Source organism: Diadema antillarum, unplaced genomic scaffold, assembly GCF_040938485.1.
Source record: "Diadema antillarum isolate AM-2024a unplaced genomic scaffold, OU_Dant_1.0 seq00000775_RagTag, whole genome shotgun sequence".
Lineage (NCBI taxonomy): Eukaryota > Metazoa > Echinodermata > Echinoidea > Diadematoida > Diadematidae > Diadema > Diadema antillarum.
Window position 1 is genome coordinate 421,867 of NW_027271664.1, and position 16,485 is coordinate 438,351.

At 36.7% G+C, this 16,485-nt stretch overlaps 1 protein-coding gene across 1 annotated transcript in view; it reads left to right on the plus strand.

Annotated features, from left to right (window-relative positions):
• The first annotated feature begins 10,514 nt into the window (after positions 1-10,514).
• Positions 10,515-16,485, plus strand: part of LOC139738934 (NACHT, LRR and PYD domains-containing protein 3-like) — a 501,522-nt gene continuing 495,551 nt past the window's right edge. Inside the window, exon 1 of the mRNA XM_071649559.1 lies at positions 10,515-12,042. Coding sequence (XP_071505660.1) covers positions 10,570-12,042 — 1,473 coding nt within the window. The 5' untranslated portion in view covers positions 10,515-10,569. The remainder of the gene's footprint in view (positions 12,043-16,485) is intronic.

The following is a 16,485-nucleotide window of genomic DNA, read 5'->3' on the forward strand; positions in this document are numbered from 1 at the left end:
TAATAATGGGCGATGCTTGTTATTCCGAAGGTCCGTTCTTCTAAAACACACAAATTCTGTATTCCAACATGCTCCCTGATCCCCAAATGAAATTGGGTTCGTTAATCTGATCATCTGTAGCCTTATTCCCAGAGGTTTGTTAGTCAGAAATGTGGCTGCTCTGAAGGATATGTTATTTGCAATTTCGAACCAAATTTCATTTTCGGATTAATAAACCTTCGGAATTCTTAAAAGTACAAGAACACCCAACCCATGGGTATATCTGTGCCTGGGAGCAAGATTAGAGCTAACGTACTTCAGAGAGTGGTATATTCATTCTTGTGTTTTACTTGTGTGGCGCAAAGTGTCCATATACGTCCCCTTTTAAATTTTCTTTTTTTTCCCCGCCGCGCAGTAATAACGCGATCACCGAAAAACACTGCGTCGTACTGTTGTATCTGTCGATTTAACGCATTTTTTTTTGAGATTACATGAACACCTGCACTCAGCACTAACTGAAAGCTACTTATTGTGCTTTTGTCAATTGTTCAATATGTTGTCGTCCATTTCTTTCTTTTTATGGTGAAATGAGCATACAAAGTTAAATGATAGAAATTCTACCGATTAAAGACGCTACTATCGTAAAGTTTGAACCAAAAAATAAGGACAAAGTAGAAAAGGCATTTACTATCATACACGCATTGCCATCAATGTGAAAGCCAGGATCTGGTTTCCTGTGACATTACATGACAGTTCCCCAATGCATTCAGATACAGGTCATGATTATAAATAATATATTTATATATTTATGTGTGTGTGTGTGTGTGTGTGTGTACGAGCATGTGTGCGCGTGCGAGCGTGTGATCTTGCAGTGGAGCCCTCCCAAGAGGGTCATTCCAAGATGGTAGTGCTAAATGCCCACATTCATTATACGGCAGGCGAGCTAAACATAGAAAAAAGGAAGATTCATGAGTCACAACCCACGAGTCATACACCCTTCAATCAGCTCACAAGCTATAGACACCAGATAAAACAGACCCATGAGGTAGACACTTCTACGTAAATTGTAAGATGTAATGTCCAGCTCGTGTCCAATTGTTTGGGCCTTACTTTCCTAGTGTCTAACTCGTGGTCTTTATTTGCGTATAATAGTGTCTGGCTTCTGAATAGTATAGCTCGCGGGCCTCATTCACTTCAATGTCGAATTTGTGGACTGCTTGACTAATGAGCTATATAACTCGTACGTGGTTGTCGAACCTCGTGACTTGCACCGCAGCTCTCCAGTAACCAGTTTGAAACGTGTTCATAATGGGAATACGCAGGAAACACGATGGCGCGCACTATGGCAGTTACCTCAAATGACATTCATCATAACTACGTTTTCTTGGCCATGCACTAATCTGAAGACTGAATACTCTCCAAATATCGTATAGATAACACTTCCCTAATGTAGGTTGGCCTTTGGTCTCGGGAAAACAAAGCAGCAACAAATTCCCAAATAAGAGTATGTACGCGTTATAAGGGATTACATTAACACGATCGGAGCAAACAGACAAGTTTACTTCTCACTGAACCTTGGACTATGTCTCCTGCGAACAAACAGTGCAAACAGAATGTTGTTTGCTCCACAGTCTAGAAATATGAAATAGTTTTAACAACTTATGATAGCAAGCAAACGGCTGTGTAGCGGGTAGGAGCGTCACATTTACTTCCACGCGATCACAGACGAATTGATTTTGTCTCGCAAGGGTTTATAACTTGGCATGTATTCCACCATTTTATTTCTTTTATGATTATTGTGAATGCCTGACAGTATTTTAGGAAATTACAATCCAAAAGTGTATTCAACTTATTCTTAGTTTTCCAGATTATCAGCGATGGAGAGAATATACGACCTCTTTCTTCTTTTGACACTGACTGCAGCTATGTTCTGTGACCAAAACATAAAAGGTGAGTGTAACTTTGCAACTGATTGACAAATTGCCTTTCACCGATATAAATAAGCATTGAATTGATAAGTGTTTTAATATTAGCCATGATTTAAAAAAAAAAAATCATAGGCGTACATACCAGAGCAGGATTCGAACCTATAAGACCTCCTGATCATCGACATTTACGTGCATGTAGGGCAATTTGTCAATCTGTTGCAATGAAAACATCTCGACAGAAGAATTTCATGAATTTGAATAAGCGCAACTTTGTTTTCGTGAATCTGCACTCAATAATTAATCGTTTCCGAGCAATTACCAATATAATAGATTGGTTCGAAACGACAGATCCGTTCAAAAAAAATATAAAATTCTGAGAATATTTTAAATTACTGTTATGAACAGAGTCGTTCGTTATTGTTGTTGTATCTCTTTCACTTAACCCGTTCCATACTGGATTTTGAAATGTCCGTAGACGTAACATACAGGCTTCTAGGTTCCCGTACAGAGCAGCTAGGTTAAACCGTTTGAAATTTAGCCAAATAAGGCCACACAACCCTCGTGTTGTACACTCGTGTTGTAGACAACGTATCAAATTTAACTTGAATGATGAGTGTGCTCACTTCAATTCTTTACCAAGTATCAGTCCTAGATATAGGCAAACAGCAATGTATTCAAAGTTACATGTTTATCACGTTTCGGACCCAAGAATGTGGGAAAGAGGGACAGTCCTAGGTTTAAATAAAGGGTTAATATAGGTTTTCCCGGCCAATTTCGCACTTTTGTCAGTCCATTTGATAAAAGGTTCATTCAATTTAGCAAAAATCCTCGTCACTGCACATTCTGTCATTCAAAGTTGCAATTTATTCGTTCAATTTAGCATTTCGGTCAATGAAATTCGCACATGTGCCTTTCGAATTTGCAAAACGGGCATTCAAATTGGCACGTGCTCTTAAGTCATTGAAATTTGCCAGCACTGGCGGAAAATGGTATTTCAGTCATTCAATTTTGCGTATGGGCAGTCAAATTCCAAACATGTTCATTCGAATTGGCGTAATGTTATTTCTGTTTTGAAAAGGTGAGAACCGTGATTTATACGTATTTAAATGCGAATGTTTGTGTCATCCACACACTGTTAAGTATATAATAAAGGTATCTTTGACCCTAAATAACTCAAGTTTGTTGTTCTGTTACGCCCCTCTTCTTTCATACATGTTATCAGAACTACTGTATACATGCCATGCTTGCACCAGTACCATACATTCACTTCAACTTCTTATGTCCAGTCATGGAAGCACGAGTTAGATACAGGCGTATCTCTCAAGAAGACAGGGAAAGAATCATAGAAGCATTTGAGGGTAATAACCTTGAAAAATTGATGGCTAGAGCTGATGCAAGAACTTTTATTTATTCCTAATGATAATTAACGCAATCTGGCACCCACCAAATGAACATAATGAAACATGCAGATGAAAGAAATAATCACGATGTAAATTGAAACCTCCTTCTCCCAATTATTGACAAAACAAACTTAAGATCAATGTATCTGTGAATGAAATAATGCTATCGAACATTATAAACACATACACATATTTTGAAAGTACTGTTGAAAAGGTGATATCAGAATAAAAGCATAAACGTGACTGCTAAATTGACTGCAGTAAATGCGAAATTGGATGCCCAAGAATGAATTCGAATGAACGAGCGCAGCGTATGCGACGTGATCACGTGACTATATCGTGCTAAATTAAATGAACGATTTGCGAAATGGTGCTTGTCTTACGAATTTGAACTGAAAAAGTGCTGATTCGAATGATGCAAAATGTAATGCTCCAAAATGGATGTGAATGAAAAGATTATAAAATTGAAATACCGAACATGCCGTCTAGGCTAAATTGTGCTAAATTCAATGAAGCAATTAGGAATTGGACTGAAAAAAGTGCGAAATTGGCCGGGAAAACCTATATTATTAGCATAAGCTGCTAATAATAATCATAAGGGGAAAAATTAGATTTGAATGCTATGTAATGATTTTCAGGTAAACATCCGTGGTGTTTCAACGGAGGATTATGACAGTATTTTCTTTAATTAGAATTTACCTGGTACAAAGTAAATAACGTCACGATTTTTTGTTTTGTTTTTTTGGTCCGGACAATATTTTGAATTTTCATTGGGGACATTGTTGGTTTATTTCAAAACGTGCAAGAATAGAATGGTAACATGACTATGTGCTTATGATGTCATTTGTGTCGTATAATTCTTACCTCATATCTCTATGATCATTATTGATTTTAATTAGGATTTACCTATCATCATTTTAAATGGAGAGAAGAAAACAATTTTATATAGGTTCATTTGGACAGCTTTGATTATTTTAATCTAAGCTCAGAGTAACCTACTTGTTATTTCCCATTCTTTCGGACCAAAAATGATTTAACTTCACTCAAAAAATAAGACTCAACTCATCCGAAGTTTTAAACCTTCAGTTACGTATGGGGAGAAAATTATCAACTGTATAGCCTTTACATTTAAATGATTGAAAATAATAATAATAATACAATACATTTATAAGGCGCTTAATACAGATTTTTCTAAGTGCAGAGTTTACCGGAAAATTAATATTTATACCAGAATTATACAAAAATATCAAAATACAAGTACAAAAATACCAAAACAAAATTGATACACTGTATAAATATGATAAACAATGAAAATCAGTGTGCACCTCCATCGACCGACCCTCAACTGGACCATTCTAAAGGACTATCTACTAAAAAGATAAGTCTTCAGCAAAGTCTTAAACTGATTAACGGAAGTGGCTTGATGTATGATATAGGCAGGTCGAGAATTCCAGAGAGAAGAAGCAATTGTAGAAAAAGCACGATCACCGTATTTTGTGGAAGTAAGTGGTCCAGGAGTCAATTGCATTGTAGAGGATGAACAGAGGATGAATGTGCGTAAGAAGGACATGATTGAGCGCACAACTTTTCGCTAGTTATTCCAGACAAACTGCGGTTTCAAAATAATAGTAGAAGTAAAAATAAAAAAGAAACAATCTGATCTCTTGATTGATAGATACTTTATTTTCTGCAAATCAATATACATAAGTTACATAACCATGAACATGTAGAAAATATACAAAGTAACTTTAACACAGAGTCGTTGACTTGCATAAACAACGATATAAAAGAAAATTAATGATATAATAATTATACAGCATTCATGTCTATGCAGCAGGGATTACAATAACAATTGTAGTTAAGAGGCGAGGGCCGCCATTGTAAGCATTGCTTTAAAAGATGGCCGGCCCAAGGAAAAAGTAAGGACGTACTAGATACGTAGCAATACAAATTCTGCTGCGAAGATAGCAGGGAAAAATAAACTCTGATGTGTGATGGTGGTAAATGTCGTGCAGGTGCTTGAAAGTGCAGAAGGGCAGATAGGCTGGAATTAAGAATAATAGAATTGGTTTGCTGGAAGAGGGAACGATAAACGATGTTGCTATAGGGATACCAACATTAGTCATATAAATTATTTGTTTTTAGTTCGTATTTTAAGTATACTGTAATAAAATGTGCTTCTTTAAGTTTGCTTTGAATGAAAACAAGGAGGCACACTGTTTCAACTCCTCAGGAAGAGTGTTCCATGTATCCGGACCGTGATGTCTGATCGACTTTTGAGCACATAAAAGCTTTGGCATACTTAAATGAAAATCACGGGAACGACGGGTGGGGTATGAGTGTATATGGTCATTGGTTACTAGGGCATTATGAAAATATGGTAATAAATTTCGAGAGTGTTTATTAAATATGGCAGTTAGGTATAACTGTATATCAGGGGCCTTTTAGTTTTAGTTTTTAGGCGACAAAATATGGGATCAGTGTGAACCAAGAAATGTAATTGCGCGCATATACGAAGAGCCTTTTTCTGGAGAAGAAAAATTGTGTTCAATTTAGTTTTGCTACAGTTGCCCCATACGATATTGCAGTACATTACACAATTTATTGTATAAATAAGGTGTTACATAACATTATTAATTTTTTTGGTTAATTCAGTATTTCATTCTCCTTGAAACACCAGTTGCTTTAGATATTGCTGTTTAAATATTCTGGACATGAGTATTCCAAGTTAGATTGCTATCTAGGGTCAATCCTAGGAACTTGGTACAATGCTACACCTCTCCCATTTCTGGAGGGGGGGGGGGATGAAGACAGGCATCATGCATACAACAAGTTTAGAGTAGAAAGCCATAATTATGTATGAAGTTCAACTAGTGCATGCATACAATCACGCGAATTAAAATCTCTGCCGTCTAGCGTCAGTGGTAGGCACTGCCCCCAACGTGCAAGGATGGAAAGGAGAAGACATCCGATTGCGGTGTGACATCAAGGAGGAACCTCTCTTCGTGCAGTGGGTCAAGGAAAAAATCTCAGATCAGCAGCAGAGGACGGCGAAGGCTGAATTCGTCGATAGAGGATTTTTTAGCAGGGAGGAACGGTTCGACATCGACAAGAACTTCAGCCTTGTCATCAGCAGCTTGGAGGTTGCAGATGAGGGTCGTTACTATTGTCTGGTGCTGCTGAAGAATTTCCAAAGTTTGGAAAATTCCACTGTCGTGACGATAAGCTGTAAGTAACATCTGTCTCTATTCATGTCGTTTTTACTGAGAGGGGAAAATATTGTTATGAATTAGGGAAATAGAAGAAGCTTTAACATTCAAGCTATATGAAAAGGAGGAGACGAAAGGACATGTCAGTGATAGTTCGTCACAACATCATAGTGTGATATTGACTTATAAAATAATGCTAGCAATTAAGCCAATTTCAAGAATAATCGTGGTGGTGAATAACTGAGACGGAATGCTATCAAACCGTTTGCTTTAAAGAAATATAACCTGACACATTAAGTAAATCGATGTTATTAGTCCGAGCATGTTTACGTAATATTGTTCATTTTTTCACAAGAACAATTAACCTTCCAATCAATTCTTTTGATACAGCATGACGTTACTTATTAGAATTGCTACAATGACATATCTGAGACTGTTTTCATATCACTCGTTTCACAGCAAACAAATAAATCAAGATAGTAGATACAACTTTGTAAAAGAAATATAATAGTTTTGTGTCAGAGAGGAAGGTTTACATTTAAAACATTTTTTTTTTTTTTTTAGCAAATGGACCTTGTCTCTTTTTTTTTTTTTTTTTGGTGTCATAGCCACTGTCCTATTTGACATATTATTATGTTAAAGATAATCCGAAAACAGCTGTTTCTACAAAGGCGTTACGATGGCAACCACCAAATTTAAAACAAAGTCAGACTTTTGATGACTGCGTTTTCTATGACAAACAAAAGACATACTCAGACAGGTTCACTCACTTGTCTCACATTTGCGTTTCGCATAATTGGGTGTAAGTAACTGGTCCGTACGTTGTTTCACCCAGCCGTTACTTGGAAACAATGTGAATGCACCTGCAATAGTGTTGTATTTGTACAGTGTTTATTGTACAGTGAACGAGGGGTCTTTCTATTTCTCTCTCTCCTGTCCTTTCTAACCATCTTTCATTAACGCTGTCCCCTTCTTCTCTTTTTTTTTCTTTCTTAGCATCACCTGTGTAAATGACCGTATATGTTTTGTTGTGTACTTGATTTTTTGTGTAAAACTAGTTTGTTTTTGCTGTAGTTAAGTAAAGCGATAGTTGCTTGAAACATTTTATCTATTTATTTGTGAACGAGGCCCAAATATTAAAGAGGATGGCTAGTAACTGATCAGTGGGAATCAGTGGGAATGCCGGAGGATGATTGTTCTAATCCCTGTGGGATTCATTTAAGAGTACATTATATATCTATTGTTGTGTGAAAATTATTTGCTCCAGAATGGTCTCATATTTAAGTAATGTGCAGCTTAATGTTTCCAGGTTAGCGTCCCTGGTCAGTGACGGGGCAGTAATCTGCACATTACTTGAATATGAGACCATTCTGAAGCAAATAATTTTCACACAACAGTAGATATATAATGTACTCTTAAATGAATCCCACAAGGATTGGAACAATCATCCCTCAGCATTCCCACTGATTCCCACTGATCGGTTACTAGCCATCCCCTTTAAGATCGGCTTACTAGGGATCCTCCTGTATGGTATACCTTGACTTTTTTTTATTATCATTACGTATCTTTTCTTCGTCACAATGATTTGATTATCTGTCATGTGCAAAATCATCCATGAATTATTATGAACCATGTGTTTATTTCTGAAAGTGATCAGAGTTGATTATATTGTACCATACGGAAACAATAAAACTGAATGATATGAAAATGAAACGTTTATTTGTACTACTAGCTTTATAACTACACCGTGAATACCTGTTTTTCTTTCTGTTTCATTTTGTTATGCTGTTCTTTTTTGCGTTTATCATATTACTTGTACATTTTGACGTATATAACCAGTGATTTTGATATCAAATCATAAAGGTATATAGATGTAATCATCCTAAATTTTAAATTCAATTGTAAACAGGTGTGTTTTGTTTATATTGTGTTATGATTCTATTGACATAATTATATTTCTTCATTGTTCAGGTTTTAGTCTCATTTGTAAAATAGCAAATCCAAATAATAAATAACTCTTCGTTACATCTACGCAAAATATCAGGTGATATTATGGTATGTCAGTTATTTGCCGAGTAAAGATTAGGATACGTATATGACATGTATGTCAGTTCAAAATAATTTTCTTTTTTTTTTCCTAGCGATGGCATCAGGACATACGATTAAGGAGTGTGCTGATAGAAGTCAATCTCGTCAAAGCAGGTGTACATATCAATGGCCCTCCAACATCCCTTCTTTAAATCTTACGTGTGTCGTGAGCGGATTCAAACCTAACGTTTCCATGCTATGGATCGAGGAATCGGGAAAGAGACTGAATTCCGTGGTTTCACAACAGAATACACTTTCTGACGGCACATACGAGAGACGAGAGATAATCACTGTTTCAGCCAAACATGGGACAGAGCAAACCTCCATTTGCGTGGCTACCGGTGACTCGCTGAATGGAACGTCGACCCGAGAAATCACAGTTCTGCATTCATCAGGTTTTGTGAAATATTGCCAATTCTATGTTTCTGAATAATAACTGGCAAACAATTGATATTACTTAAACAAAATAGGTTAGGGGAGTCCATATGAATTGAGTTATACATCAGCTTAAAGTATGCTTTTTCAGAATCTGCACTTTTAACTAAAAATCCATATCTGGTGACTTTCAGTTGGTTTTGTGATGCAGGGTCAGATATGTATTCAAGTAATCAACCCCTTCGTTTTCACTATCAAACGTAAACACACACACACACACACACACACACACACACACACACACAGAAACACACACACGCACAAACATATACTGAAATATCAACATTGTATCGCATAACTAAAGTATTTATATGTGTTTATTTTACTGTCTTCTAAAATGGAGTTATTACGAATGAAAAAGTGTCTCATTTGTGTCTATGTCACATTTCAGAAAAACGTGTTAATTCGGGTCTCATCACTGGACTCACCATTTGTGTGCCTGTAACCGTAGTCATCCTATTTGTCTTTGTTGGGAAATATCTGCAAAGCAAACATCCGGATTTCCTACCGCGAAAAGGTATTGGCTTATTTTCTTAAGGGTTAGATATTGGCATTCATTGCGTTAATGATTATGCGCGTGTGTGTCTCTGTGTGTGGGCGCGCGCGCGTGTGTGTATAGGTACATCTTTTTATATATATATATATTCGTATTTTTCCAAAAAAAAATAGAATTATTATTAATATTTGTCAATATTACGGAGACCGAAAAATTGTCCAATCTAATCAGAACGTGCAAATCTATTGTTAACGATGATTACTCTATATGTCAAATAGAAGAAATGATATTATTCGTGAAGGGTAACTGCATCAGACCACACATCGAAAGCGTATTATACTTGAAATGATCATGATGATGTTGGCCTGAGAATCTGGTGGTGAAAAGAGAGGAAACAAGAAAGGTGTTGAAAATTAGTGGTGCCCCTAATATACAGTACATAAACATCTTCATTCAAAGTGATGCTCTTGTTGTTATTGATGATGATACTATTTCAGGATGTGGCTGGAACCCCTGCTGGCGAAGACCAAACAAACCACAGCAATGTTATGAGGAAAGAGAATGCTTGAGAGGACCAAACATACCAGAGCGATTTCACGAGGAAGAAGAATTAATGCTGAGTAAGAATAATAATTATGTAGATAATCACAATCTTATTCGTTGTCTTTAAAAAGTGCATTATTTTATTATGAATAGTTACTTATATATTTTCAACATTATGAAATCTCATTTCTTCTACCTACATACTTTGTACAATGATACAGCTTCTGCTGCTATTATGTAATACAGAAAAAACGATTAATCATATTCCAGACCCTCCCTCTCGCCCCGTCCCCCCCCCCCCCCCGTTTGTGCCACTGTGCATCGATGTTATTCCTACTTGTGTTCGGGTATTTATGTACATTCATATATTCATGATATCGATTTTGTGTTTTTGCTTTCTTCTATCATTTTGGTTTCTCTTTTAAGAATCATCATTGCTTACAAAGGAACAGGTAGAGCAATGCAAGGAAGATCTGAAGGCATATTACCGCATGTCACGACGCAAGGTCACGGTGGATCCACTCAACTTTATGGAACGTGTTGAATTGGATGATATTTATACGAATTTAAGTATAATAGACCGAAATAGCAATAGTAAGACACCGATAACATACGACGATCTTCTGACAAACAGTGAAAAAGGAAATCATTCAAAGCGACTTCTGATCCAGGGTGAGGGAGGTGTCGGTAAAACAACGCTTTGCGCTAAGATAGCCTGGGACTGGTGCCAGGATAGGATTCTCCAAGATCTGGACATGGTACTCCTAATACCTCTTAGAGATATTAAGAACGCAACAAGTATTGGGGGTATTGTCAAAACGTACCTCTCTCATTCAAATACGGCAACAAAGAAGAAGATAGATGACTATATTTCAACAAATCTGAGTAGGATTCTCATTTTATTTGACGGTTTCGACGAGTTTGACGAAACATTAAGTAAAACGAGCAGCAGTGATGTCATTCGCATTCTTGTATCAGAGCAATACTATTTATGTAAAGTAATTGTGACAACACGCCCTTGGAGGACAAATGAATTCATGATGGACAAGAGTCTTTCCGAAACTTACACTTTTCTAAACGTTGAAGGATTTAATGAGGAGAATTTATCAACTTATATCGGGAGGTACTTTCGGATCAGAGAGAAGGACAATCTTGCAGAAAGCTTAATCAGTTTTATGCAGGAAAATGATGTCATCAAGTCAAACATGGCCCCGTTTCCTATTTTCTGTGCCATGCTTTGCCTCATGTGGAACGACTTCAGTGAAGAAAGACGAAGAGAACTGCAAAAATTGCACACTTTCTCCCAGATTTTTGGAGAAATGATCTCTTTCCTAAAACAACACTACGCATCAAAGATTTGTGTAAATCTACAGAATCAGAACATTGTTGAACATTCAAAGGAAGCTGGAAAGGCAATTCAAGAAATAAGTGAGATAGCGTTAGAGGGTCTATTTCACAGGAATCTCTCCTTTCCTGAAGAACAATTCAGAAAGTGTCATGATGCCTTGGTCATATGCTGCAGAGTGGGAGTTTTGACTATAGAAAAAGATGTCATACCAAGGGAACGTCGGCGCGATGTCAACATTTCATCCTTGGTTACATCAACTGTTTCTTCTCCCCACAAACTGTTTCAAGAATACATTGCAGGGGTATATATTAAGTATTTATTCGACAATGATCGTGCTAAGTACGACAAGGTGAAAAACAAACTTCTTAGTCGACCTGAGGAGTTCCGCTACGTACTCTACTTCACATCAGCTTCAGAGAATGAACTCGGCCTGGATATTATCGCGGACCTGGTAAAGTGTTCTTATAATGATTTCTGCGTTGACGTTGCGTTTGAATGTCACACTGAGGAGGCAGCAAGGGCAGTGGGAGAACAATGGCACGAATACACACTACGGTCCTATACACCAGAACACACAGTGTCAGGAGTGGTGTTCATGGTGCGCTATAACCAAGTGGTGAGTGACACAACTTGAATATTGATTTGAAATATGTCAGAAAATATAATGTCGAACGAAAATAACATTCCTTGTGTGTGGGGTGTGTGTTTGTGTGTGTGTTTCCCCTGTGTAAATTTAAGTGCATAATCTACAACCTCAACTGCTTTATGAACATTCTTTTTAGACCTGGAACAGGCCCTATTATTTAGGGAAATCGTTTTTATATAACATTGTGTGCAATTGTATTAACGTTTTAAGTATTATTGTTATGTAGAATAATTGCCCTCCTCGCATGATACATTATGATGACTTAATGTGTAAGTTTAATCTGAATCGCCATGACACTTCTTTCATGTCTTGTTATTAATCAGATCGTTTGATGGTAAATTGTATGAAACGTTTTTCGTCGTGGCTTATAGAAAAAAAAAACTGTTATGAGGAGTCAAGCAAAATGTTCTTATTGCAAAATAATTGGACTACACGGAGTTTCAACGTCTACTAAAATGAGGCCCCTTTGCGAGAGTTGCAGTTGTCAAACTGCCCTTTGTAGTAATCACCCAACCTTGGCTAGAATAAAGACTTGTATATTAAAGGGAGATGTCAAACTGAGTATCGTGTATAGTGTTTCGAACATACAGCTACTTAGGGCACCTAACACGAGTATTGATGTAATGCAATCATATTCATCGCCCCTCTACCTTTCTTATCAAACAGAAAATGCATTCTTTCCTTCCCGAGTTGTGATTAGTGAAATGACGATATGAATAGAACCTGTATAGAATGATCTTTTTTTTTCTCTGTGAGTTTCAAACCTCCAGTCAACTGCGAGTACTTTATCAACCTTATTCTTCTGAGAATAATGTATTACCTCTACTGTCAATTCATGTTCGTTCTATCAGCAATCGCTAAATATGTACGAAATGAAGTGCGGAAGAACTGTGTCACGTGACTTGGCGGAGGGCATGTGCTCCAGCAGTGTACTCCGTAAGGTATTGCTATGGGACTCACAATTTCACGTGGAATTCTACAAGATCCTCCGGGCAGAGGCTTCAAAGTGTCTGGTAAGAACTTACTGTATTATCATGATCTACAACACGTATGTCTTTATGTACAGACTACAGATGAAGTGTTACTAAGATATTAAAGAGGAAATACATTAAATGGATGATAATAAGAAATGTTAAGAAAACAATCTTAGGTGCAAACAATGTTTCCTTGCAGAAAAAAAAATCTTCTCAAACAAAGAACCCAAGTTACATCTAAAATTATATAACGATCATGTTATTTGTAGGTGTTTATATATATATATATATATATATATATATATATATATATATATATATTGTGACCATGATCACTGATTATAAAGAGGGAAGATCCTTAACCAGTCACGAAGAACATAATGTCATCTAAATTATAGTATGCAAGTTTGAGTAAAATCAATTATGTCAACTTGTATAGAATAAAAACATCGTTAAAAAATATATATATGGAATGTTTCTAGATATACTAGGTTTTTCAAAAAGCGTTTCCCACTTTTGATTCTTAATAATTCAAAAAGTATATATCAGATAACACTGTCACTGATATGAGTGATAGCTGAATAGTGTACAATTTGGTTGAAGGTGGTTTAAATATGAAAGCATAACTGATCAGTTTCATGAAATCCATGATTAATTTCACAGTTAGGTTCCAGACTTTGCTCTATTTTCAACCCTCTGTACAAAATTTCACTTTGCACAGGGGTCAATGGGTGTGTATGGGAGTGTGTGGTTAACACTCTCACAATGGTCCTGAACAATGGCCAGGGTTTGAATGCTTCATTATTCATTCATGAGAAATTCCACTATCACAGCTAGTCTTTAGTCAGCCTCTGGCAGTATTTGTGTAAAGTCAAACGCCTGTCGATACTGTCGTTGAGTCGCGTCAGTGCTCTCCCTACTTCTGAAAAACAAAATTACAATGAATACCTTCTGTTCTATCGTAAACGTGGTAACAGGAAGTAATGAAACTCAATTAGAGTATATATTCACTTCTGTATATGGAGCCTTGAATAAATCTACTCTGAAACAAATCGCCCCAATGATAAATGCTGCTGAACTCTTTACCAAAAATGATCTCTTTTTTATCGAAAAAGCGAAAAATTTGTCAGATTATCTAATTAGTAGACAGCTGTATTAAAATGAGGAACTTTAGATCATTTCTGCTTATTTATATCCCGAATTTAGTGACATGTGAAGTAAAATTTGAAAATGATTGCTAGCTGAAATGAAATGTGGTGTTTGCAAGCACTTTACCGTGCATGAATTCAGACTAGCAGTGCCCAGGGCAATCCACATGAATTATTGATTAAGCATTCATGTGACAGGGAGCGCCAGACTGACGCTTAGTCATCAGGTGGTTCAGGCATGTCCATTGTTCAGGGCCATTGTCAGCACACACTCACATTACACATCATTGGTTCCTGAGCGAAGTTCATTTTTTGTACAGAGGGTTAAAATATGACCAAAATCTGAAACCTTACTTCAAAATCAATCTTAGATTTAATGAAACTGATTTATGCTTTCACAAGCAAATTACCTTCAACCAAATTGTACACTATCCAGCTCATATCAATGACAGTTTTATCAAATGAATAGTTTTTGAAATATTTATGATCAAAAGTGGGAAATGTTTCTTGAAACACCTAGTACATTCACCACAAAAGTGATGCTGAGGGTATCATAAATCAACATAAAATCCACATGCATTTAGATTTCAGGGGCCCTTTCAGGTGAAGGATTATCCCCATTTTTGGCTGCAAGCTCTTCAACTCTCTCTCCCCCCCCCCCCTCCAAAAAAGAAAAAAAGAAAAATGCGCTCAAAGCATTGCGGTAAACTAGGACTATGTAGTCACTTTCTGTAGACGCAAAAGGCAACACAGAAACAAGGCTGCAATAATAGATTATGGTCAATAAAAAGGCGCACCTGGCATCCTTTTCAACGCCATCATCTTTATCGTCAAATAAGCTTATTATTACAATTAATTGAGTAATATATTTTCCCCATCTTCTTTGTGACCAACAACAATAATCCCTCAATATGTTTTGTCCTTGCTAAGTTTGCTGAATATCCTTGCCAAGACATACACGAAATGGATACTAGGATTTGATCTACTCTAATCATTTGTAACGAATGACAATCAGCCCGCAAAGTCAATGCAAACCAGGTCATTATATGCAGTGTTCTATATAGAGGAGCCTTTACAGGGGTTTTCACTCAGTACGGTATAAAGCTGCTACAAAGATGGGGAGGAAGGAAGGCTTCTGTTAGATCGGCGTCCGGGGACATGTAGGCGAAGGTACCTCTCAATCTGAGAGTGCCACACAAAGTTGACAATTACATTCGAAACGCCTAACATATATTCCGCCTCAAAGCATATATACTTTAGGCATATCACATAGCGACGAATGAACCCCCATGATGATTATGCACATAGATTATAGGCGATTGTTTACTATTGAATTGAATTGAATTGAATTTATTTCCTCTTCATGGGGTTGAATACCCTGATCAGCAGAGCTGGTTCCATAGGGGTCCACTACTATCATGATTAGGGCACTGGATGTTCCTACTACAATGGGAAGTTATATCAGAAACCGAATGGATTATGACGTGCAGTGAGTATTTCTTGCGGCAATCATGCATGGGTAAATACCTCTTGTCGAAATGGAAACTAAATCCTAGCCTCGCCACTGTGTCCATGTATGTTTTATTTATTTGTGTATTTGTTAAGTATTCTTTAAAAGCAAGGTAATCCCATTCAGTGCCACAAAGGCCTGCTTTACAAGGAAGCCCTGCGTTGATATACATTACATTCAAGTGACATTACATGTGCACACAATAAAAAACAAGAACAAAACGAACGCGTAGAAGTGAATGAGTGAAAAATAATTTTTCCCCTCCCCCACTTAACCGACATGCAAGGCAGAGTTCAAAGCCTGACGTTAATGGCGAACGATATAGTCAATATTAAACTGATGGGCGTTTAGAAGGCAATTCAGGGATAAGACAATATGCACAAAGTGTCCGTTTGGGAATTAAGTCATTTGGCAAACAGTAATAAAAATGGCTTTCTTATGGGGGACTTTGATCACAATAAAAACAATATATATCTGTGAAACCTTCAAAAGTAATCACCTATTATCATTTGATTGATTGATTGATTTATTGATTTTATCTCTGGATTTCTTTGTCATAGCATGAGATACAAAGTCAATTGAACAAGCTAATTGAGCACAGTATAATTTGAATCTTACAGTTAAAACAAATAAATGACTAATTCAAATATTCTACTTTTTCCCCTGACACAATGCAAAATGGAATTCAACAAACTATTTTGTGCATACATTTATGGAAACACACGTTACAGTATATCTATTGCTCAAAGACAAATTATGCAGTTATCGATGTAAAGAAATT